This window comes from Ascaphus truei, chromosome 11 (assembly GCF_040206685.1).
Source record: "Ascaphus truei isolate aAscTru1 chromosome 11, aAscTru1.hap1, whole genome shotgun sequence".
NCBI lineage: Eukaryota > Metazoa > Chordata > Amphibia > Anura > Ascaphidae > Ascaphus > Ascaphus truei.
This window is the reverse complement of record NC_134493.1, coordinates 37,608,031-37,631,024: the sequence shown is the minus strand read 5'-3', so window position 1 is coordinate 37,631,024 and position 22,994 is coordinate 37,608,031. Positions and strand designations below refer to the sequence as shown.

The window sequence follows — 22,994 nt, the reverse complement described above, 5'->3', positions numbered from 1 at the left end:
TTAATACACTTTTGTGAATTAACCACAGTGAGCAGAGTAAGAAGGTTTGTGAATAGGTCCCATCAACAAAAGTGTCCAAATATTTTTTCGATCTAATATAATGTTTTCACCTTTAACCCCTTGACTTAAATGAGTAAAAGCCCCTATAGCAACGAGGGGCTTTAATAACTGTGAAAGCCTCTCTTTTTGGGTTGGATAAATCTATAATGACTGTGTTTGATAGTTTGTCTAAACTGTGTAGATTGATAAATAGTAACAACTCACATTTACCTATAAATAATATCCCTGCTAATATACAGGTCCCCTCCCCCTGAGCCGTCACCTGTCTTTAGAATGGAAACTAGATGCAGTGCCTCTTGGCAGCAGCATGTTTAAGGCAGGTACAGTACAAGTCACCCCCTTGTTAATCTGGCTCAGCCATGATAGAGTTCAGGAAATGCAAGGTGCGTGTTACTAACACATTCCAGGACTGCAGGAGCCCTCTCTCTCACTTCCAGTCTTACACTTTAACCAGGGCTCTAAGTCACACTTTGGAGTTTGACCCCACGTGCAGATGCTGTGTGTGACCCAGAACTGAAGGAATTGTGGCAAACACTTCTCCCTTTCAGCTTTCTCATTCGCTCCTTTCCATTCTCTGTGAGCAACGAGGGACGCAGAGGAGAGAGAGAGGGTAAGTTCCAAGTTGGAGGTACATACATAGTATACTTATGGCTTGTCAGTGTGTACATTTGTGGAAGATCTTACCTTTGTGCTCTTACCTGTTGGCTTCTTGTCTGCGTGTTACGTGTTTCCTGTGTGCCGTTATCTGAGTACTTCTGAAGAATCCCACAGCACATTACACAAGGGCCCCACAACACGACAAGTCATGCACCTTCTACAGCAGAGGTCCCCAACTCCAGTCCTCACGGACCGCTAACAGTGCAGGATTTAAGGATAGCCTCTCATTAGCACAGGTGGCCCATTCATTTTGACTGAACCACCTGTGCTCTAGCAGGGGTATCCGTAAAACCTGCACGGTTAGTGGTCCTTGAGGACTGGAGTTGGGGACCTCTGTTCTATAGGATCTAAAGTGGCCAACATGTGTATAGTACGGGGCACAGGCAATATAACTATGGTTGGGGTGCACATCTGTAATACAGGTTCATTCAAGTGTGGTGAGTGAGAGCAACTTAACACTCTCGGTGCTTAGTATGTTTTATGAGTGATGTGCCTGGGTTTCCGAGTGTAGTTCCATGACATGAGCAAAGTCACAATTGGTCCTCTCATTAAGTAACAGAAGTTCATTCCTCTGCAGCACACAGACGAACGGTACAGGTGGAATTAATCCCTGTTACTGAGCGTGCAAGCTTTTATTTAACAGATGAGGCACACGGAGATAAAGGCAATTACCCAAAGTCATCTGAAATGGTCGGCTCGCCAGGGCCCTTCTGACTCTTTACAGAGCTGAATGGGACCAAAGGGCTTTGTTGACCCATCCAGCACTGAAAGATTGAATTATCATTGTACATTGAACTGGCTCGGAGTCTCCTACTTCCCAGACCAATGATCAGTCAACATATACATTGAATTATACTAGAGAAATGACAGCGTTATCTTGTGGATTCTCCAGTCTACTGTTGGATGAAGGGATGCTCAGCAGTTTGTTCTACAGGACTAGTGAGATATCGAGACTCATTTTCTTTACTTTGCTCACTCACAGTTGACAAGACAAGTGCCTTTAATTCAATAAGTCTTTAAACTCTCAGCTAAGGCCGCGTTCACACAGGGGGTATTGCGACGCTGCGCGCGCGCGCCTCCATCTGCTGGGCGATGTGTGACCATCCCCAGCAGACAGAATGGTCCGACATCCAGGAAGAGTGTGAGAGCGTTCGGGGAGGGGATGCGAGGGCGTGTGTCATGGGCGCAGGGTGGCTTTGCGATGCATCATAAGAAAACATAAAATAAAAGCACAAATCCATTGTGTGTGTGTGTGAGGGGGGGTCCCGCAGCGATCATATACTGAGAGGGGGGGTCCCTCCGATTTCACTGCTGAATCTCTGGTCAATTTCAGTAGCCAGTCAATGTTAATGTCTGGACATTGATTGGCTGCTGAAATTGACGTCGCGCTGCTGCAGCCGGAGATCACAGTTTGAAAAGACTCCTGCGACTGCAGCAGCGTCGACGCCACACTTTGCAGCCAATGGTAGTTTCAATAATGAACACTACCATTGGCTGCCAGGCATCAGTGACGAGCGCGCGCGTGCACGTAAGCGCGCGCACGTCGTGTAGCGTGCTGTGTGAGCGGGGCCTACGACAGTCAGAATTTTCCTAAACGCAAACATGGCTATGTAAGTGACAATGCAGCTTTAGTGAATCTTTTTAAACCTAAATAAAGTTCCCCAGCTCCAAGAGAAAAGCAAGCACTTGGATTGTGTTTATTGCATCTACCAATTATGTAAGACTGCTTTCACTCAACCAATTTGAAAATGATTCTAAAATTGCAAAACAAACCTACCGTTTGGCTCTGTTGTTTTAAAATGATATTGGCCCTTTTAAATGAAGTCTAGAATCCTAACTTGCAATGTAAGTATTGAAACCTCAAATACGTCTTTGTTGGCCACTCTCTCTTACAACAGATTATCCTCATTCAAAGTTGACCACCTTGGATACTGGACACTGAGATCGGTGGAACCATGGAGACCAGCAGCCAGTCTCCATCACACACCACCCCAACAAAGGAAGCCTTCCCCAAGAAATCCCTTGAAGTTGGAGACATTGTGGTTTTGGTCCTGTACTTTGTGTTTGTGATGCTAGTGGGTTTGTGGGTAAGAAGCAATTGCTCACCTTGCACCAACAATGTTTTATGATAGTTGATTCCTTCCATCCCATGAATACCATTTAACGTATCTTCATGATGCATGACACAAAAATGTAAATCCTACTCAAAAAGAGGAGAAAGCTCCCAGAACCCACCTGGTTGAAGCACTATATCCGCTCACCTAGCAGCATTTCCAATCGCAACTGCCAGTGTTGCACTCTTTGATGTAGACTGAAATAATTTGGCTCTTCCATGGTTTTCTTCAATGGGTCCCATTGACAGACAGAACTGCTGTTCATAGGGACATTAAATAGCAATGTTAAAGGCAACACGTGTATTTATCAGAGCCTGCTAACGATGGCCGAATAACCCATTTGAAGCTAAATAATCCATGTGTAAAGGCTGTGGAGAGCGCACATCGAAACGTGGTTAGCCTTAACAATAAGTGAACAGGAGTGTATAGGGCAGGAGAGCGTGTAGGGCGGGAGAGCGTGTAGGACGGGAGAGCGTGTAGGGCGGGAGAGCGTGTAGGGCGGGAGAGCGTGTAGGGCGGGAGAGCGTGTAGGGCGGGAGAGCGTGTAGGGCAGGAGAGTGTGTAGGGCAGGTATAAAAAACTCCAGTCATCAAGGACCACCAACAGGTCAGGTTTCCAGCATATCCCTGCTTCAGCACAGGTGGTGCAGTCATTGACTGAGCCCCTGATTCAGTCACCTGTGCTGAAGCAGGGATATCCTGAAAACCTGACCTGCTGGTGGCCCTTGAGGACTGGAGTTGCCCCCCCCCCCCTGATATAGGGCATCCGGGGACTGACTGGCTATAGGAAAATAACACAATGTATAATCTCTATAGTAACCATTTCCCCCTTTATTCTGGCAGTCCATGTGGCGCACCAAGAGGAGCACAGTGAAGGGTTACTTCCTAGCTGGAAAGGACATGGTATGGTGGCCTGTAAGTATCTCACTTCTATCAGTACACTGTGTTAACCCTTCTGGGGAACATCCCATCAGAAACTCCCGCACTCATATATATATATATATATATATATATATATATAAAAAAATAAAAACCGCATAGACGATAGATGTGGCTAACGAAATGCTTTAATTTGTGCGAGCTTTCGAGAGACACTGATCTCTTCTTCCGGCGATGTTACAATGGATAAAGCAAGCAAGGGTTTTACTTAGAAACAGTGCATCTCAGAATGTATCTGTGACTGAAGCCTATCCCTTCCCCCTGTGCAGTATGTGATTTATGACTTAAGGTGTTAAATTGTCCCTGAATGTTAGTGATGTAAGAGTGTGTGTATGTGTGTGTGTGTGTTTGTGTAAATATACATTTATAAAGCGCCCACAGTGTTTACAGCGTTTTACAAAAGTGTGTGTTTATATGTAAAGGTGTTCCCCGCCCCTCTCTGGGAGCTTCTGCCATTACACGGTGTGGTGTGGTGCATACCTGCTGGCTCACAGTAGATCTGAGTCTCCCGCGTTGTTGTGGAGGAGAACCGGACAGGCTTTCTGGGTAGTAACTGATTCTTTCTCACGGTGACAGCACCTCCATCTCTTGCAGGCCCCCGGGATGTGGGGACAATCCCTGCAGGAGAACTTACTTCCCCTCCCCCTGATAGATTGTAGTCTCAGGCAGGAAGATATCTTTGAACAGGATCACTTTATTCTGACAGCACGCTCAGTTCTTACAGCATGCACATCAGAGACACTTCTTGGGGCTTCACCTTCAGGATGTACCCTGGACCTCCACTACAGGCCAAGGGACCCTGAAGCAGTCCCTGCTCTTCCCTTGCTCCCTAATGGAGTAAGGGGGAAAGTCTCCCATCCAATCCCCTAGGGGAGGGAGTACAGATTGGCAGAGCCCTGCACAATTGTTGTGGGTAGACCAGCCTCTCTCAAGCAGGTAGAGGCACTGACTAAATCTAGCAGTGCAGCTCCTTAAGTACAAGGGAAGTAGGTACCAGGTCTGAGTCCCTGATTGGACACACACAGGCCTAGTCGCACCGCCTCCCCTGTCAATCAAGAAGCTACTGCGAGTGGGGGAAACCCATGATAACTCCTGGCAGACCTGCTTTTACCAGGACTTACTGCCAGGGAGGGCAGACTGGTAGCCAAGGAAACCAGTCCTGGCTGCATATATATATATATAAATTCAATTTTAATAGTAATGGGAAGGATCGTTTTGTGTGTGTTTCAATAACACTGGTCTTTCTCTTTGTTATGAGCTTTTCCCCACTGGGCAAATGGTTGGAGGACTTAGTGGTTGAGTATGGCAGTGTCTCTGCCGTCTTCCGCTAGATAAGACATGGCTCCTGGCCTTCTCGTTCACGCCTGATATTTCCTGGCCCATGCCTGCAGGTCGGAGCCTCCTTGTTTGCCAGTAACGTGGGGAGTGGACATTTCATCGGTTTGGCTGGTTCAGGTGCAGCTTCGGGAATTGGTGTCACTGCCTACGAATGGAATGTGAGTACTTCATTACAACAACAATGCTTCAGTAATACTAGTGTACATAGCACCGAAGGTAACAGGACAGAGGAGGCGCTAGGAAGACACTGCACAATGTCTTGCTAGGTACAGTTACTGAGGACTAGGTAAATAATGTGTCACTTGCCCAGCCGAACTCCCGCTCCAACACAAACAGATTTTGCAAATGCACCTGAGACATGAGTACAGTGTTGTAAACAGGTGACATTGGCCACAATAGGAAATAACTGTACTATATTTTTTTGTGTGTGCCTACAATGCAATATATTAGTATTTCATTGAAAATACACTTTTAATCAAAGCACCTTACAAAAAACATTTGTAATAGATTGCAGATCCCTTTGGGTGTGAATTGGTTAACTCAGGGGTTCTGAACTCCTGTCCTCAAGGCCCCCCCCCCCCCCACAACAGGTCAGGTTTTATGGCTATCCCTGCTTCAGCACAGGTGGCTCAATCAGTCCTTAATTCAGCACAGGTGGCTCAATAAGTCCCTGCTGCAGTACAGGTGGATCAATCAGTCCGTGCTTCAGCACAGGTGGCTCAATCAGTGCTGAAGCAGGGATATCCTGAAACCCTGACTTGGTGGGGGGTCTTGAGAACCCCTGGGTTAACCTCTTTCCTGCCAGAGGAAGGGTTCATTATTAACACTACACTTTTTCTCTCTAGGGCTTGTTCTGTGTCCTCGTCCTGGCCTGGTTATTTCTGCCTATTTACATATCATCAGGGGTAAGTTCCGACGTCCGCCTCTCCTCTCCTGTAACTGTTACATCCCCGCCCTGGTGGTGAGATCTCCCGGGGCAGTCAGATCTGAGACTTATATCCCGTGTAGGTCACCACGATGCCCGAGTACCTGCAGAGGCGATTCGGAGGGAAAAGGATTCAGATCTTCCTGGCCATTCTCTACCTGTTCATCTACATATTCACCAAAATCTCCGTGAGCAACAAAGGGTTATTCACTTCTAATAGAAACGGCGAGCAGTGTCTGCGGCTTACGGTCGAACCATTTCCTCTACGTGCTACCAAAATCATACATTATTATTCAATAGCACGTTAGGGCTGCCTTGCGCTCAGCTTTTTAGGCTTCATGTGGCATTGCTGGTGTCTGGCTTTTAAAATTGGCTAGAAGTAAAGAGTGACACGCTGTGCTCATTTGCATGCCATTACCCAGAATCCCTGGCTGCAGAGGAAGCAGTGTATGGCAAGAGATAATGGGGAATGACAGGTAGGGGTGAAGCTCAGGCTCACAGACAATAAAACCACTCTGGCTACACGCAGCATCTTTAATAACACAATCAAAAACTACAATTGATAGTTTTGTGTTTTGTTTTTTAAACATTGTTTTTTGGGGGAAAAAAGTCAAATATTTGTATAGTCATTTTTTCAAGCAACACGTAGCAGCGAAATCTAGATTACCCCTGGTACTGCCGTTTTAAATACAGCAAGGCCCCGCTTCTCGGCGCTCCTTTTTTCGTCGATACGGCGGTACAGAGAAGGGGACCGCCATGTCCGCGCATGCGCAGAATTGAGAGTTTTGCTGATGTCGCGCATGCGTAGGTCGGCGCATTGCCGGACTGCACATGCACACACAACGAAAATCGCTGGTTCTGCTTTTCGGTGATTTTCGCTTTGTGGCGGGTCCTTAGAACGCCGGGGGCCTGCTGTAAACATGTACAGTACATTATGTAAAATATTAAACCCCATTACCGCAAAGGTCTCCCCATATAATGTAGCACAGAGTTTTATGAGACACATAACAGTAGGTGGGATTTTCAGGATATCCCTGCTCCAGCACAGGTGGCTCAATCAGTCCCTGCTTCAGCATAGGGGGCTCAAGCAGTTGACTGAGCCACCTGTGCTGAAGCAGGGATATCCTTAAAACCTGACCTGTTGGTGGACCTTGAGGACTGGAGTTTCCCACCCCTGGCCTAATGGCAAATAGATTTGTGTGTGCATTGTGACCACGTGTAAATCCTCAAATCTCAGGTTTTCCTCCAAGATCTTTTACAGAATGCGAGGGTCACGGGGTTAAAAAAAAAAAAATGATCTCGAATCTACTCCTGGATAACAGGACAGGCTCAGTTAATGTCTTTTTCTCCTAGATAATGTCCCCCTTTTTAATTCAGAGGTCCGTGAGATTAGTGTCGGTCTTGGAAAAGGCAAGGTTGGTCAAAAAAAAAGGTGCAGAAAGGCTGCACAATGTAGAGATTGCAATGATCCCTTCTGCAGGTGGCTGGTCACAGGTCATATTATACATGTGTTTTTGGAACACCCTCTGTTTCTGCTTCTTCTATAGGTTGACATGTATGCTGGAGCACTGTTCATTCAGCAGGCGTTGCACTGGGATCTATACGTGGCCGTGACGGCGCTGCTTGTAATCACGGCCATCTATACTGTAGCTGGTAAGTAATGGATTTCCCATAAAGAATATAGAAGATAATATATTTTATTTTCAACGCTCAGAATCATAGTACGTGGATCCTACAGGGCTCATATGTAGGTGGTGCAGTTCTAGCAATGTTAGATGTCACAAAAGACAACACTATGGGGCCTATGCAGAGAGCAGCGAATTTGAAAAATGGCGAATTTATTAAAAAGTAGCTTTTTTGGAGAGTTTTATTCTCCATATGCAGAAAAGTGCGAATTCTGCTATGTTTAACATGGATGCGTGTGGCGAGTTTAAATTGGCGAGATGCGCGCTTCAGAAACGTGTAAAAACAAATTCGCGCCTTTTTTTTTCCCTTTGCAATGGTCGCGAGCGGCCGCTTCTTGCCAATTTTTTCTGGCGAGGCAAAAAGGAGACAATCGCGCCATTTTATTGGCGCGAACAGCCGCTAGATGCCGTTCGCGGCTCTCTGCATTAGAATATTTGTAAAACTGGCGAGATTGAGGTTTTCGCCAGCCGCGAGGCGAGTTTTACAAATAGAAAAGAAAAATTGGCGCGTTTTTCGGAAATCTCCATTTTCTGCTGTTTTCTGCGCGATTTTCTCCAAAAAATGGCGAATTTCGAAATAGCGCTGCTCTCTGCATAGGCCCCTATATCTTTTTAATGGATGCATGCATAGCGTAGTATAGTATATGCCCTGTATATATTAAAACAAGACTTGGGATTCCTATGCAACAGTGACACTCGGGAATCTGGAGAAGTCGCTTCCATTATATCAAAGGACTGAAAATGTAAATAGCTTAAGACTGGAGTTGAGCACCCTCGGCTTAACAAACTCGTATCAACTAGAGACTGAGAAGCGCTTTGCTCTTCCCGTTGTAGGCGGGCTGGCCGCAGTGATATATACCGACACCCTGCAGACGATAATAATGATTATTGGAGCCGTCATTCTCATGGTTTATAGTGAGTATCGCTGAGTTTACGTCTTGGAATTGCGCTATCGGTCTGCTGCCTTGCTGAGTGTCGTACAATGATCAAGGACTCCCGGCCCATAATTGCTAAGCAGGGCAGGGCCTTTCTGGCAACAAAGAGGCACCTTACAAGCCACTCAAGTCAATGGGTCCATACGCTATCTTCCAGCCCCAGAAGGTGACTTGTGATTTAGCACCACTTAGTAAATATGGCCCTGTGCATCTGCTTGATTTGCCTTTGGTTCGCTTGTAATGTGTGATGGGAGTGCATGTTTTCTGGAGAATGAAGTCGCCGTAGTGTTGCACAGCATAGGTCACTAGTATACTGCTATACAGTACTCTTCTATCTTACTTATAGGTTTTATAGAAGTCGGGGGCTATGACGCATTGGAAGAACAGTATTTTAATGCCATTCCCAAAAGCCATACGGGTAATAGTAGCTGTGGGATGCCCAGAGAGGACGCCTTCCACATCTTCCGGGACCCAGTCACCTCTGACCTTCCTTGGCCTGGAATCCTGGTGGGAATGACCATAACATCTCTCTGGTATTGGTGCACTGACCAGGTACACACTTAATATACACTGTGTCTATATGAACCCAACACAACTGAAACCTAGGAAAACTCAAAGCAAATGCTGCCGATTCCAGCCAGATGAAGATAAACATACACAAACCCAATACAACACAACTGAACAAAACATACACAAACCCAATACAGCAGAACATAACTGAACACAACATACACAAACCCAATACAACACAACATAACTGAACAAAACACAGTAAAATGGGATTCAACCCAAGCAATACAGTATAATGAAACCCAGCACAATACTGTACCTACAGATCATAGCATACCACAATACAATGCAGAACACATATAATCAACACAACACCGCACATGACAAGCTGCTCAAGACTAACAACACTATAAATTCATAGGAATCATTGCAAGTTTGTGGTTAGGGTGTTATCTGTATATTCAGACTGCTGCAGTCTGGATTAGTACAACAGATGGGGTGATGGTGCAGCACGTGAGAAGAACAGAGATTCTTTTAGGCAAATGTGTACTGAATTATGTATATAGTACTCATGAAAAACATTTAATAGCTTGAGGTGATTGTTAAGGAACAAGTGTGAAGTGTGTTCTGGTCACCATGTGTCCAAACATATTGTATCATCACGGATCATATGGCTCCAGCTATTCCTTGCTTACCAGTGGAGTGAACCATTTTTTTTCCTCTCTGTGTCCTTGTTCACAGGTAATTGTTCAGAGATCTTTGTCTGCCAAGAACCTCTCCCATGCTAAGGGTGGCTCCCTGCTAGCTGCGTACCTGAAGGTTTTACCTCTCTTCTTGATGGTGCTGCCAGGAATGATCAGCAGGGTTCTCTTTACAGGTAACAAGGCTCCCATTAGAGTTATGCATAAGAGGAGATGGACAAAGAATCGGAAGAGACTTTGACTCCTATTTACTATCTAAGCGGTAAAAAGCTGTAACGCACCTTAAGGCCTGTTCACACGAATGGGCTGTACAGTATGTGTTACAGTTTAGAACAACATTGAAAATTTGACCCAATGTACCAAGCTCCTAAATGTGCATCTAGATGGACAGTAAAATTGTATTACTTGTCTTTACATTTCGGTCAGATGTCCCAGAAGGAATCACGAGCCTGACACATAGAACATTTGCAAGCTTTTAATGGAATGACATGGGCTGTTGTTGTTACATGAGCTTTGTGGACCACTGGGCAACACCAGCTCTCAAGGACCACCAACAGGTCAGGTTTTCAGCACAGGTGGCTCAATCAGTAGCTCAGTCTTTGAGCCACTTACGCTGAAGCAGGGATATGGTGAAAACCTAACCCTGTGGTGATCCTTCAGGACTGGAGTTGCCCGCCCTGCATTAGGTAGTCCCGACCTAACATTAAGTAGCCAAATTGATGTTTGAAAATGCTAAAAAAACAATCCCGCAGAAATTTACAGACAAGGCAGAATTTGCATATAATTTGTAGTTGTAACCACAATACATGGTATAATCGCTGACAAGTCATCAAGCATCTGGGTGCTGTGTGATTATCAGGAGATAATAACATTACATAGTCCCCCATATTATACATCCGTCTTCAAATAGCCTCTTCGGTGCGGAGGGGCTAACAACGCATTGCATTGAGGTTAAGGAAATTGGTACTCAGGAACAGGTCATTAAATCAGCCCACTAAGGGCTAAACAGGTGGTAATATAATCACTGCAGGTAAATGTAATTGGCTGGCAAGATGAAGTCATTCTTTTCCAACAGACCAGGTGGCGTGTACAGACCCTGAGCTCTGCAAGGACATCTGTGGGAACCCATCTGGATGTTCGGATATTGCCTACCCCAAGATGGTTATTGAGTTATTGCCAACTGGTGAGAGATATCGAGGAGTTTTCATATCTAGGATTTGCCGAAACGATATCCCATTGGGGACCTAAGTCCTGAGTGGCTTAAGTATTTATTGGGGAGGTGGCTACAAGATCAAATAAGAGGCTTATAGAACAGTGTTTTTCCAACTTTTTTTCTCGGGACTCAGTAGAAGAAACAAAAGCATTTTTGACCGCGACCCAAAGAAAAAATTATGACATGGCTTTCTTAAAAACAACCACCCGCTCCTTACAAGCTCAATCCACCGTCTCCTTACATGCTCAACCCACCCTCTCCTTACACGCTCAACCCACCCTCTCCTTACACGCTCAACCCACCCTCTCCTTACACGCTCAATTCACCCTCTCCTTACACGCTCAATCCACCCTCTCCTTTCACACACAATCCACCCTCCTTTTACACTCAATCCACCCTCTCCTTTCACACTCAATCCACCCTCTCCTTTCACACTCAATCTACAATCTCCTTTCCCACTCAATCCACCCTCTTCTTTCACACTCACTCCACCCTCTCCTTTCTCACTCAATCCACCCTCTCCTTTCACGCTCAATCCACCCTCTCCTTTCACGCTCAATCCACCCTCCTTTCACGCTCAATCCACCCTCCTTTCATGCTCAATCCACAATCTCCTTTCCCCCTCAATCCACCCTCTCCGTTCCCACATAATCCACCCTCTCCTTTCACACTCACTCCACCCTCTTCTATCTCACTCAATCCACCCTCTCCTTTCACACTCAATCCACCCTCTCATTACACACTCAACCCACCCTCTCCTTTCACACTCAATCCACCCTCTCCTTTCACACTCAATCCACCCTCTCCTTTTACACTCAATCCACCCTCTCCTTTCACACTCAATCCACAATCTCCTTACACGCTCAACCCACCCTCTCCTTACACGCTCAACCCACCCTCTCCTTATACGCTCAATCCACCCTCTCCTTACACGCTCAACCCACCCTCTCCTTACACGCTCAATTCACCCTCTCCTTTCACACACAATCCACCCTCCTTTCACACTCAATCCACCCTCTCCTTTCACACTCAATCCACCCTCTCCTTTCACACTCAATCCACCCTCTCCTTTCACACTCAATCCACCCTCTCCTTTCTCACTCAATCCACCCTCTCCTTACACGCTCAATCCACCCTCTCCTTTTACGCTCAATCCACCCTCTCCTTTTACGCTCAATCCACCCTCTCCTTTCACACTCAATCCACAATCTCCTTTCCCACTCAATCCACCCTCTCCGTTCACACTCAATCCACCCTCTCCTTTCACACTCACTCCACCCTCTCCTATCTCACTCAATCCACCCTCTCCTTTCACACTCAATCCACCCTCTCCTTACACTCAATCCACCCTCTCCTTTCACACTCAATTCACCCTCTCCTTTCACACTCAATCCACCCTCTCCTTTCACACTCAATCCACAATCTCCTTTCACACTCAATCCAGCCTCTCTGTTCCCACTCAATCCACCCTCTTCTTTCACACTCAATCCACCCTCTCCTTTCACACTCAATCCACCCTCTCATTACACACTCAATCCACCCTCTCCTTTCACACTCAATCCACCCTCTCCTTTCACACTCAATCCACCCTCTCCTTTTACACTCAATCCACCCTCTCCTTTCACACTCAATCCCCAATCTCCTTACATGCTCAACCCACCCTCTCCTTACACGCTCAATCCATCCTCTGCTTACACGCTCAACCCACCCTCTCCTTACACGCTCAATTCACCCTCTCCTTACACGCTCAATCCACCCTCTCCTTTCACACACAATCCACCCTCCTTTCACACTCAATCCACCCTCTCCTTTCACACTCAATCCACCCTCTCCTTTCACACTCAATCCACCCTCTCCTTTCACACTCAATCCAACCTCTCCTTTCACACTCAATCCACCCTCTCCTTTCACACTCAATCCACCCTCTCCTTTCTCACTCAATCCACCCTCTCCTTACATGCTCAATCCACCCTCTCCTTTTACGCTCAATCCACCCTCCTTTCACGCTCAATCCACCCTCTCCTTTCACACTCAATCCACAATCTCCTTTCCCACTCAATCCACCCTCTCCGTTCCCACTCAATCCACCCTCTCCTTTCACACTCACTCCACCCTCTCCTATCTCACTCAATCCACCCTCTCCTTTCACACTCAATCCACCCTCTCCTTACACTCAATCCACCCTCTCCTTTCACACTCAATCCACCCTCTCCTTTCACACTCAATCCACCCTCTCCTTTCACACTCAATCCACCCTCTCCTTTCACACTCAATCCACCCTCTCCTTTCACACTCAATCCACAATCTCCTTTCACACTCAATCCAGCCTCTCCGTTCCCACTCAATCCACCCTCTTCTTTCACACTCACTCCACCCTCTCCTTTCTCACTCAATCCACCCTCTCCTTACACGCTCAATCCACCCTCTCCTTTCACGCTCAATCCACCCTCCTTTCATGCTCAATCCACCCTCTCCTTTCACGCTCAATCCACAATCTCCTTTCCCACTCAATCCACCCTCTCCGTTTCCACTCAATCCACCCTCTCCTTTCACACTCACTCCACCCTCTCCTATCTCACTCAATCCACCCTCTCATTTCACGCTCAATCCACCCTCTCCTTACACGCTCAATCCACCCTCTCCTTTCACGCTCAATCCACCCTCTCCTTTCACGCTCAATCCACCCTCCTTTCACGTTCAATCCACCCTCTCCTTTCACACTCAATCCACCCTCCTTTCACACTCAATCCACCCTCTCCTTTCACACTCAATCCACCCTCTCCTTTCACACTCAATCCACAATCTCCTTTCCCACTCAATACAGCCTCTCCGTTCCCACCCAATCCACCCTCCTTTCTCACTCAATCCACCCTCTCCTTTCACACTCAATCCACCCTCTCTTTTCACACTCAATCCACCCTCTTCTTTCACACTCAATCCAGCCTCTCCGTTCCAACTCAATCCACCCTCCTTTCTCACTCAATCCACCCTCTCCTTACACGCTCAATCCACCCTCTCCTTTCACGCTCAATCCACCCTCCTTTCACACTCAATCCACCCTCTCCTTTCACACTCAATCCACCCTCTCCTTTCACACTCAATCCACGCTCTCTGTTCCCACTCAATCCACCCTCTCCTTTCACACTCACTCCACCCTCTCCTTTCACACTCAATCCATCCTCTCCTTTCTTACTCAATCCACCCTCTCCTTTCACACTCAATCCACCCTCTCCTTTTTCACTCAATCCACCCTCTCCTTTCACACAATCCACCCTCTCCTTTCACACTCAATCCACCCTCTCCTTTCATACTCAATCCACCCTCTCCTTTCATACTCAATGCACCCTCTCCTTTCACACTCAATCCACCCTTTCCTTTCACACTAAATCCACCCTCTCCTTTCACACTCAATCCACCCTCTCCTTTCACACTCAATCCACCCTCTCCTTTCACACTCAATCCACCCTTTCCTTTCACACTCAATCCACCCTCTCCTTTCACACTCAATCCACCCTCTCCTTTCACACTCAATTCACCCTCTCCTTTCACACGCAATCCACCCTGTCCTTTCACACACAATCCACCCTCTCCTTTCACACTCAATCCACGCTCTCCTTTCACACGCAATCCACCCTCTCCTTTCACACGCAATCCACCCTCTCCTTTCACACGCAATTCACCCTCTCCTTTCACACGCAATCCACCCTCTCCTTTCACACGCAATCCACCCTCCCCTTTCAAACGCAATGCACCCTCTCCTTTCACACTCAATCCACCCTCTCCTTTCACTCAATCCACCCTCTCCTTTCACACTCAATCCACCCTCTCCTTTCACACTCAATCCACCCTCCCTTCACACTCAATCCCCTCCTCCCTTCACACTGAATTTAACCTCCCTCCACCAAACTCAATTCACCCCCCACACTCAATTTCTCTCTCCTTTTAGGAGACAAATTTGTCACGACTCAGACCCAGGGAGTTGAAGTGAAAAGAGGATTTTATTGATAGCAGAATTCTGGGTGAGAGCTTTCTCTTGCAGGAGCTGTGCCACACCACACCAACAAAACAGCGTTTATTTATAAGCGCATGCAAAGCGTAAAGTGTCAGGTGACCTTTAAATGCGATTATCACCATATATGGTCTTTCACCCCCTTCCCTTGTGTTCTGTCGCTGCTCACATGGTATGCTTACGCAGGCGCACACCGGAATACTAAACCTTCACCCACTATTAGATGTAAAATGTAAACGTGTGTACCAATATCTTTACATTCAATAGGAGACAGCCTATTTCTAGACAACATTTTTCCTGTAACTTCTTCTTCGCCAGTAGAGTGTCAGCTTCTTCCAATTTAGAAAAAGCAATTGTACTGTTTTAGAAACATACTTAGTTTTTTTTTCTGTAAAATCACTTCCTCGTACAAATTTAACCTTTTCATCCCCGGTTTCAAACACATCTTGACTAGATCACTTTCTAACCCAGACCCTCATAGATGATTGTCTGGCGCCCTTGTTCCAGGATCCACTGTCCTCCGTCGTCTTTTGTGATCTCACAATCCCTCATTAATCCCACCCAACAGTCCCCCCCTTGTTACTGTTCACTTGTTGATTAGGGGCATCATTACAACTCAAAACATTTCTTGGCTTTTGCCACTTCCACTCAATTTCTCCCACCACTCAAAAAACACACTCACCATGTGGGGGGCGGCCTCCGGTCCCGCATGGTGGATGTGGAAGTTGGAGCCGAGTTCTGGGCATGCCCAGCATTCGGTTCCAACCGGCAGAGGGATTGGAGTGAAGGCCCCACCGCAGCAGCTGGGGAGACCTGGGGTCCGGAAGCCGGACACAGAAGTTGAGCCCGCGACAATTGTCCCAGCTCTGCCCCCCCCCCCTGTCGGTGACTCTGCTAGTGGCGACCCATTGAATAATCTCCTACAACCAAGTAATGGGTCGTGAACCTGAGTTCGAAAAACACTGTTATAAAGGATGTGTTCACCTTATAAAATAAAGGATTTGTCACTGGGACCAAATAACAGTTTGTAGGGTACTTGGCCACTATAACTTCAGAGTGTTTTTGGAATGTAGTTACATGATCAACCAAGTTATATGGGATGTGGACACAAACAAATAAGGCATGATGGATGTGGCAATATGATTAAAAGGAGTTCCAGGGAATGTGGCAATATGAGTTGTGTGGGGTGGTTGTGTTGGATTATTTTGAAGTTCTCTAACACCCGACTCTCCATCTGCCTTTGCTTTTAGGGTTAAGAGGTCTTATGATGTCAGTTATGATTGCTGCTCTCATGTCCTCACTGACTTCCATTTTTAATAGTGCGAGCACCATCTTCACCCTGGATCTGTGGCGCCACTGCCGTCCACGCTCTTCGGAGTGGGAGCTCATGATCGTGGGGAGGTATGGAACCTATATGTTCATGGGCTCCATCTACTCACTCATAAAAAAACATAAACCAGTCAATGTTCTCCAGCTCTCCTAACATGGATCTTTTCTTTTGACCTCTTAGGGCCTTTGTCCTGGTGCTGGTGGCAGTGTCCATTATGTGGATCCCTCTGGTTCAGGCCAGCCAGGGTGGACAGCTCTTCACTTACATTCAGTCCATCAGCTCGTACCTCCAGCCTCCCGTAGCCATGGTCTTCATAGCCGGCTGTTTCTGGAAGCGTACGAATGAAAAGGTACAACAACCACTCTGCATCTGCTTGTGACACAGTTTTCAGACCACAAGGAGTACTCCTAGAACAGGGAACTGTAGTGTGAATCTAACCCTAAATGAAGCATGGACAAAGTTCCAAGTTTGTTAGCACGTTATGATGTTCACTGCTTATTACATTCGATTTTGAGAAATCTCATTTATGTTGCATTTTAGGATGATTTTAGAACATGCATATAAACAGTATTTATTTCATTTTTCAGGGTGCCTTCTGGGGACTGACCATAGGTCTGGCTGTGGGCATCATCCGGATGGCGCTGGATTTTATCTATGTCCCACCGCAGTGCGACCAGCCCGACACCCGGCCAGGAGTGGTGAAATATGTACATTACTTGTACTTCTCCATGATTCTTGGGCTGCTCACAATGATAATTGTGGTAGTGATAAGCTTGTGCACAGAGCCTCCTTCCAAAGAGATGGTAAGAAACTCACTCCGATCATAGACAAGTAAGTCGGGGGACTGTGTTAGTCAACTATATATCCCACATGTTTTTCACAGACATGATCATTACATTTATTAAACTAAAACAATTTAAAAAATATTGGGATTGAACAAGAGAACTCTACAGAGTATGTGGACAATAACCTTGCATTTCAAATACTATTTAGTGCCATATAGAACTATTTGTGATATGATTTATAAGGAAAAGCCAACGCAAAAAGGGTCTGAGATTTACAGCCACCCGTCTCCATAAAATTCCTCATTACAGAGAGATCCAGCCAATTACTGTAACTACTTATTGTTAGTACAGGTAGTCCTCGTTATCCAACGTTTCACTTTACAACGAATGGCATATCCAACGCTTTACAATGCCTCCCTATGGGCCGTTTTTCAACTCCTGAATGCGTTATCCAACGCTCACCGCCACTGATTAACATGGGACTCACTTTACAACGGTTTCACTATCCGACGCTACTTCCAGAACGGATTCCGTTGGATAATCAAGGACTGCCTGTAATATATAGGTTAGATCTAAAGCACAAGAAGTTCCCAGAAGTAACATATAAATCAGATACTCTGACTATATGATAAACTTTCATATTGCAGTATAATGTTTTGATGTTGCTATACCGTTATCATGTTTTTAATGAGCCAGAGGCAGATAATCCCTGTTCTATTCATCCCACTGGTTCTGATGTAGATTTGGGGGCGAGGTTAGTAGTAACATTTCTCCCTGCTCGCTGATTGGATGTATCTGTTTCTTGTCCCCCCATCCTAGATTTTAAACTACGGGGAGGGGAGGGACAAGAAACAGATAACGAACTAAATAGAATAGATAGGGATGGGGGAATAGCAAGGGGTCATGGAGGTAGAATGGGGGCAAGTGTGAGTTTGGTAAGCAGGGAGACACCCGTATTAAATACAGATAATACTAGAAAACTTCTAAACACTAAATCCAATTTGAGTAGAAAGTTAGGAGCAGATAAGATAATAGTACAGACTGAAAAAAAACTGAAATACATGCTTGCTAATGCAAGAAGCCTGACAGATAAAATGAGGGAGCTTGAATTAATAGCTACAAGGGAGCAGTATGATATCATAGGCATTAATGAAACATGGTGGGATGAAACGCATGACTGGGCAGTTCATTTAGAGGGTTATTGACCAAATGTATTTTGGCTTCCTCTATCTCGCAGATATTTGGTAGTTTATAGTATATCCCTACAAACATTTGCCTTCCTCTGGATCAATATACTGTAAGTCAGGGGTGCGCAAACTTCTTGAGCTGTGCCCCCCTGCCTGGCAGCTGCAGCGTTCGCGCCCCCCTCTCCAAGGACTCGCCGTCAAATGACGTCACAGGACATGTGATGTCACTACCCCGCTGCATCATTTAACACACGTTGCCATGGCGATGTGTCATGCCACATGACCACGTGGCGTCATTTGCTGCTGTGTTGCCATGGCGACGCATCGCCGAAGAGAACAGGTAAGGGAGTTACAGAGGCCTCACGCCTCCCTCGGTATTTAATTTAAATGCCGTGGGGAAGAGCGTGGGGCTTCTCTAACCGCCGCGCCACCCCTTGAAATTTAGGGGGACGTGCCCCCCCAGTTTGCGCACCCCTGCTGTAAGTAGCAGTGGCGTAGCTAGACATGCACGGGCCCCGGGCAAAAAAAAAATTTCATGGCCCCATTAATATTAATATTGACTGCAATTTTTTTCTCCCTCCCCCTTCCTCTCTCTCATAATCTCTCCTCATCTCTCCCCTCCTCATCACCTTTCCCCCTCCTCCTCATTATCTCTTCCCCTCCTCCTCCTCCTTCTCATCTCCCCCCTCTTCATCTCTCCCCCTCCTCATCATCAACTCTCCCCTTCATCATCTCTCCCCCTCATCATTATCTCTCCCTCTCATCAGCAACATCACCATCTCTCCCCCTCATCATCACCATCTCTCCCCCTCATTATCACCATCTCTCCCCTTCATCATCATCAGATCTCCCCCTCTTCATCATCAACTCTCCCCCTTCTCCAAGCTTACCTGTAATAGAGACAGGTGGGGGGAGATGGTACGCTGCGGCGGGCCCCGGCGTTAAACAGAAGCCGGCAGGGGAATCAGCAGCTGTTACACAGGCAGAGCAGGACAGCCGGGGAATAGCGCACTCTAGCAGCAGACACCGGAAGTAAGACAGACTTCCAGGTCAGACCACTGGAGTGCGCTCCTCCCCGGCTGTCCTGCTCTGCCTGTGTAACAACTGCTGATTCCTCTGCCGGCTTACCTTCTGTTTAACGCTGGGGCCCGCCACCGCGTACCATCTCCCCCCACCTGTCTATCTGAAGAGAAACAGATGGGCCAATGAATGGCGGAGGGAGAATGGGCCCCCCAAGGGCGCGGGCTATAGCTACGCCCCTGGTAAGTTGGGATATAGGATAAAGTATCTGTCATCTAAATTTAGCATAGGTTGAACTTGATGGACGTACGTCTTTTTTCAACCTCATCTACTATGTAACTATTTAACTATGTAACATTTCTCCCTGCTCGCTGATTGGATGTATCCATCATCCCTCAGGTCAGCCGTCTTACCTGGTCCACTCGTTGGGATCCAGTAACCCAGAGCCTAGAGGAGGAGGCGACAGGCAACAGTGTCGTTGAAAACGGAGTCACTGTGGCTCAAAACGGAGTCAGTGTGGCTGAGAACACACCTGACAGAACTGATACGAGCTCCACAGATGGGATTATTAACAATTCCACAGGTGATTTTTATAAATGATTCTTCAGAATCTTGAGGCTTTAGCTGCTCCTATTCCACACATACAGTCGCCTGTCTCTATTCTATTACTCTGATATTTAAAACCCTTAAGCTTTGAATGGGATGCAATTATACTAGATGTATACTTGTCATGGATGAAGCCTCTGTTATGATGATGGAGGGAGCAATATAAATATAATTTCAGCTTGTTGTGAAGCGCCTCTGATTCTTCTCTCTCTGGATGTATTCTGCCAGTGACCCTCCTACCCTCTTACTATCTGTTGCAGAAGATGTACCATCAGCTGCCTCCCGCCTGAAGAAGGCCATATTTTGGATATGTGGGATGGACAGCAAAGTGGAAGATACACATGACCAGGCCCCGTCTGCCCCACCTGAGCCAGCTGAAGTTTTGTTGCATGAACCTTTTGTGGTGAAACAGTTGTTAAACGCCAACCTTATTATCTGCATGAGTGCAGCTGTCTTCCTGTGGGCTTACTTCAGCTAGGAAGGTCATGGACTTTTGTTTTCAATGGCATGTTTACTTCCAGAGGGGTTACCCCATGGGTGCAGCCATATAGTGTAATTTGGAGGAAATTATGGGAGAGAACAATAAATTCTAAAATGTTGTCATGGTGAGCAAGCAAAGCCAACCTACTGCCTTGTACATTACACTTCTGGGCACAACATAGAGCTGTTTAGCAACAAGAATGCATCAACATCTTAACGTTACACCCAACGTCTTTGAGGGAGTGTTGTTTTCTTCCTTCCGAACACCTAAAATGGCATTTTACCCAACTCTGGGTGGGACAGCTGTAATAAATTCTAGACGCGTTAAACATTTCCTTCAGTGCCAATTCAATCTAATTTAATCCTATATAGGGAACAGTAAACCCCGGTTGACGATCCATCCGGTGCTCACAGGTACTCCCTCTGGATGGAGGAGCACATAACATAACTGATCACTGAAAGTTATCACAAGGTATGGCCAAACCTTCAGTGGACTAGTAACATACAGACGACGTGCACAAGGATAAAAGCAAGATGCCTACATTGAATTAAATCTAATTACACATGGATTGATATTTTTAGGAAGCCAAAACAAGATTTCAAGTAAATATTCTTAAGGTGTCAGACTATCCACATTTACAGATCATTTATGGAGAAAAAAAAGATTCAAATAAACCAGTATAATATTTTTGATAAAATAAAAGAATACCTGATTGTGTCTATAAAATATTATGTGACCGAATCAGGTATTGGTAATGTATATACAGAGGAGCTACATATATACAGTGGTGTGAAAAAGAAAGTACACCCTCTTTGAATTCTATGGTTTTACATATCAGGACATAATAACAATCATCTGTTCCTTAGCAGGTCTTAAAATTAGGTAAATACAACCTCAGATGAACAACAACACATGACATATTACACCGTGTCATGATTTATTTAACAAAAATAAAGACAAAATGCAGAAGCCATGTGTGTAAAACCAAGTACACCTTATGATTCAATAGCTTGTAGAACCACCTTTAGCAGAAATAACTTGAAGTAATCGTTTTCTGTTTCACTTTATCCGGAATTTTGGCCCACTCTTCTTTACAATGTTGCTTCAATTCATTGAAGTTTGTGGGCATTTGTTTATGCACAGCTCTCTTAAGGTCCCGCCACAGCATTTCAATCGGGTTGAGGTCTGGACTTTGACTGGGCCATTGCAACACATCGATTCTTTTCTTTTTCAGCCATTCTGTTGTAGATTTGCTGGTGTGCTTGGGATCATTGTCCTGTTGCATGACCCAATTTTGGCCAAGCTTTAGCTATCGGACAGATGGCCTCACATTTGACTCTAGAATACTTTGGTATACAGAGGAGTTCATGGTCAACTCAATGACTGCAAGGATCCCAGGTCCTGTGGCTGCAAAACAAGGCCAAATCATCATCCCTCCACCACCGTGCTTCACAGTTGGTATGAGGTGTTTGTGCTGATATGCAGTGTTTGGTTTTCGCCAAACATGGCGCTGTGCATTATGGTCAAACATCTCCACTTTGGTCTCGTCTGTCCAAAGGACATTGTTCCAGAAGTCTTGTGGTTTGTTCAGATGCAACTTTGTAAACCTAAGCCGTGCTGCCATGTTCTTTTTAGAGAGAAGAGGCTTTCTCCTGGCAACCCTTCCAAACAATAAGAAGAGAACAAATAGCGCACAGCCAGGGAGCCAGGTGGAGATAAAAAAAATTCCATTTATTTCAGTGCATAGCTGATGACATCTTCACCCCGTTGGGGACAGAAAAACACATCTCCTACGCGTTTCGGACCGGTCCGAAACGTGTAGGAGGTGTGTTTTTCTGTCCCCAATGGGGTGAAGATGTCATCAGCTATGCACTGAAATAAATGGAATTTTTTTTATCTCCACCTGGCTCCCTGGCTGTGCGCTATTTGTTCTCTTCTTACTGCTTCTGGATTTCCCTTCATGGCTGGCACGCCACTTATTTTTCCTGGAGATGACGCGAGTGGGTAAAAGACTATAAGACTGCAATAGTTGAGTACTTTCATGTGTTTATTCAAAGTGACTCACAGGTCTATATATTACACCCACTCCCACTGGTTTCTTCATGGAATTGTTATATACTGTAATAACAGACTTTATCTGGATGAAGTTATACTGGGGTTGAGCACCCTATTTCTCCTTGTTTTGGTCTATAACCCTTCCAAACAAACCATACTTGTTCAGTCTTTTTCTAATTGTACTGTCATGAACTTTAACATGCTAACTGAGGCCTGTAGAGTCTGAGATGTGACTCTTGTTTTTTTTTTTGCAATTTCTCTGAGCATTGCACGGTCTGACCTTGGGGTGAATTTGCTGGGATGTCCACTCCTGGGAAGATTGGCAACTGTCTTGAATGTTTTCCATTTTTGAATAATCTTTCTCACTGTAGAATGATGGACTTTAATTTGTTTGGAAATGGCCTTATAACCCTTCACAAATTGATGGGCAGCAACAATTGCTTCT

At 45.9% G+C, this 22,994-nt stretch overlaps 1 protein-coding gene across 1 annotated transcript; it reads left to right on the top strand.

Annotated features, from left to right (window-relative positions):
- Nucleotides 1–509: 509 nt before the first annotated feature.
- SLC5A11 (solute carrier family 5 member 11) lies at nt 510–21,295 on the top strand. The gene is made up of 16 exons (XM_075565676.1): nt 510–670; nt 2,616–2,804; nt 3,674–3,745; nt 5,161–5,265; nt 5,953–6,012; nt 6,116–6,220; nt 7,580–7,685; nt 8,552–8,632; nt 8,999–9,204; nt 9,904–10,039; nt 10,939–11,046; nt 16,336–16,486; nt 16,596–16,764; nt 17,003–17,218; nt 19,807–19,990; nt 20,274–21,295. The coding sequence occupies exons 2-16, from the start codon at nt 2,673–2,675 to the stop codon at nt 20,489–20,491; spliced, it is 2,049 nt and encodes a 682-aa protein (XP_075421791.1). The 5' UTR covers nt 510–670; nt 2,616–2,672; the 3' UTR covers nt 20,492–21,295.
- The last annotated feature ends 1,699 nt before the right edge of the window (nt 21,296–22,994 follow it).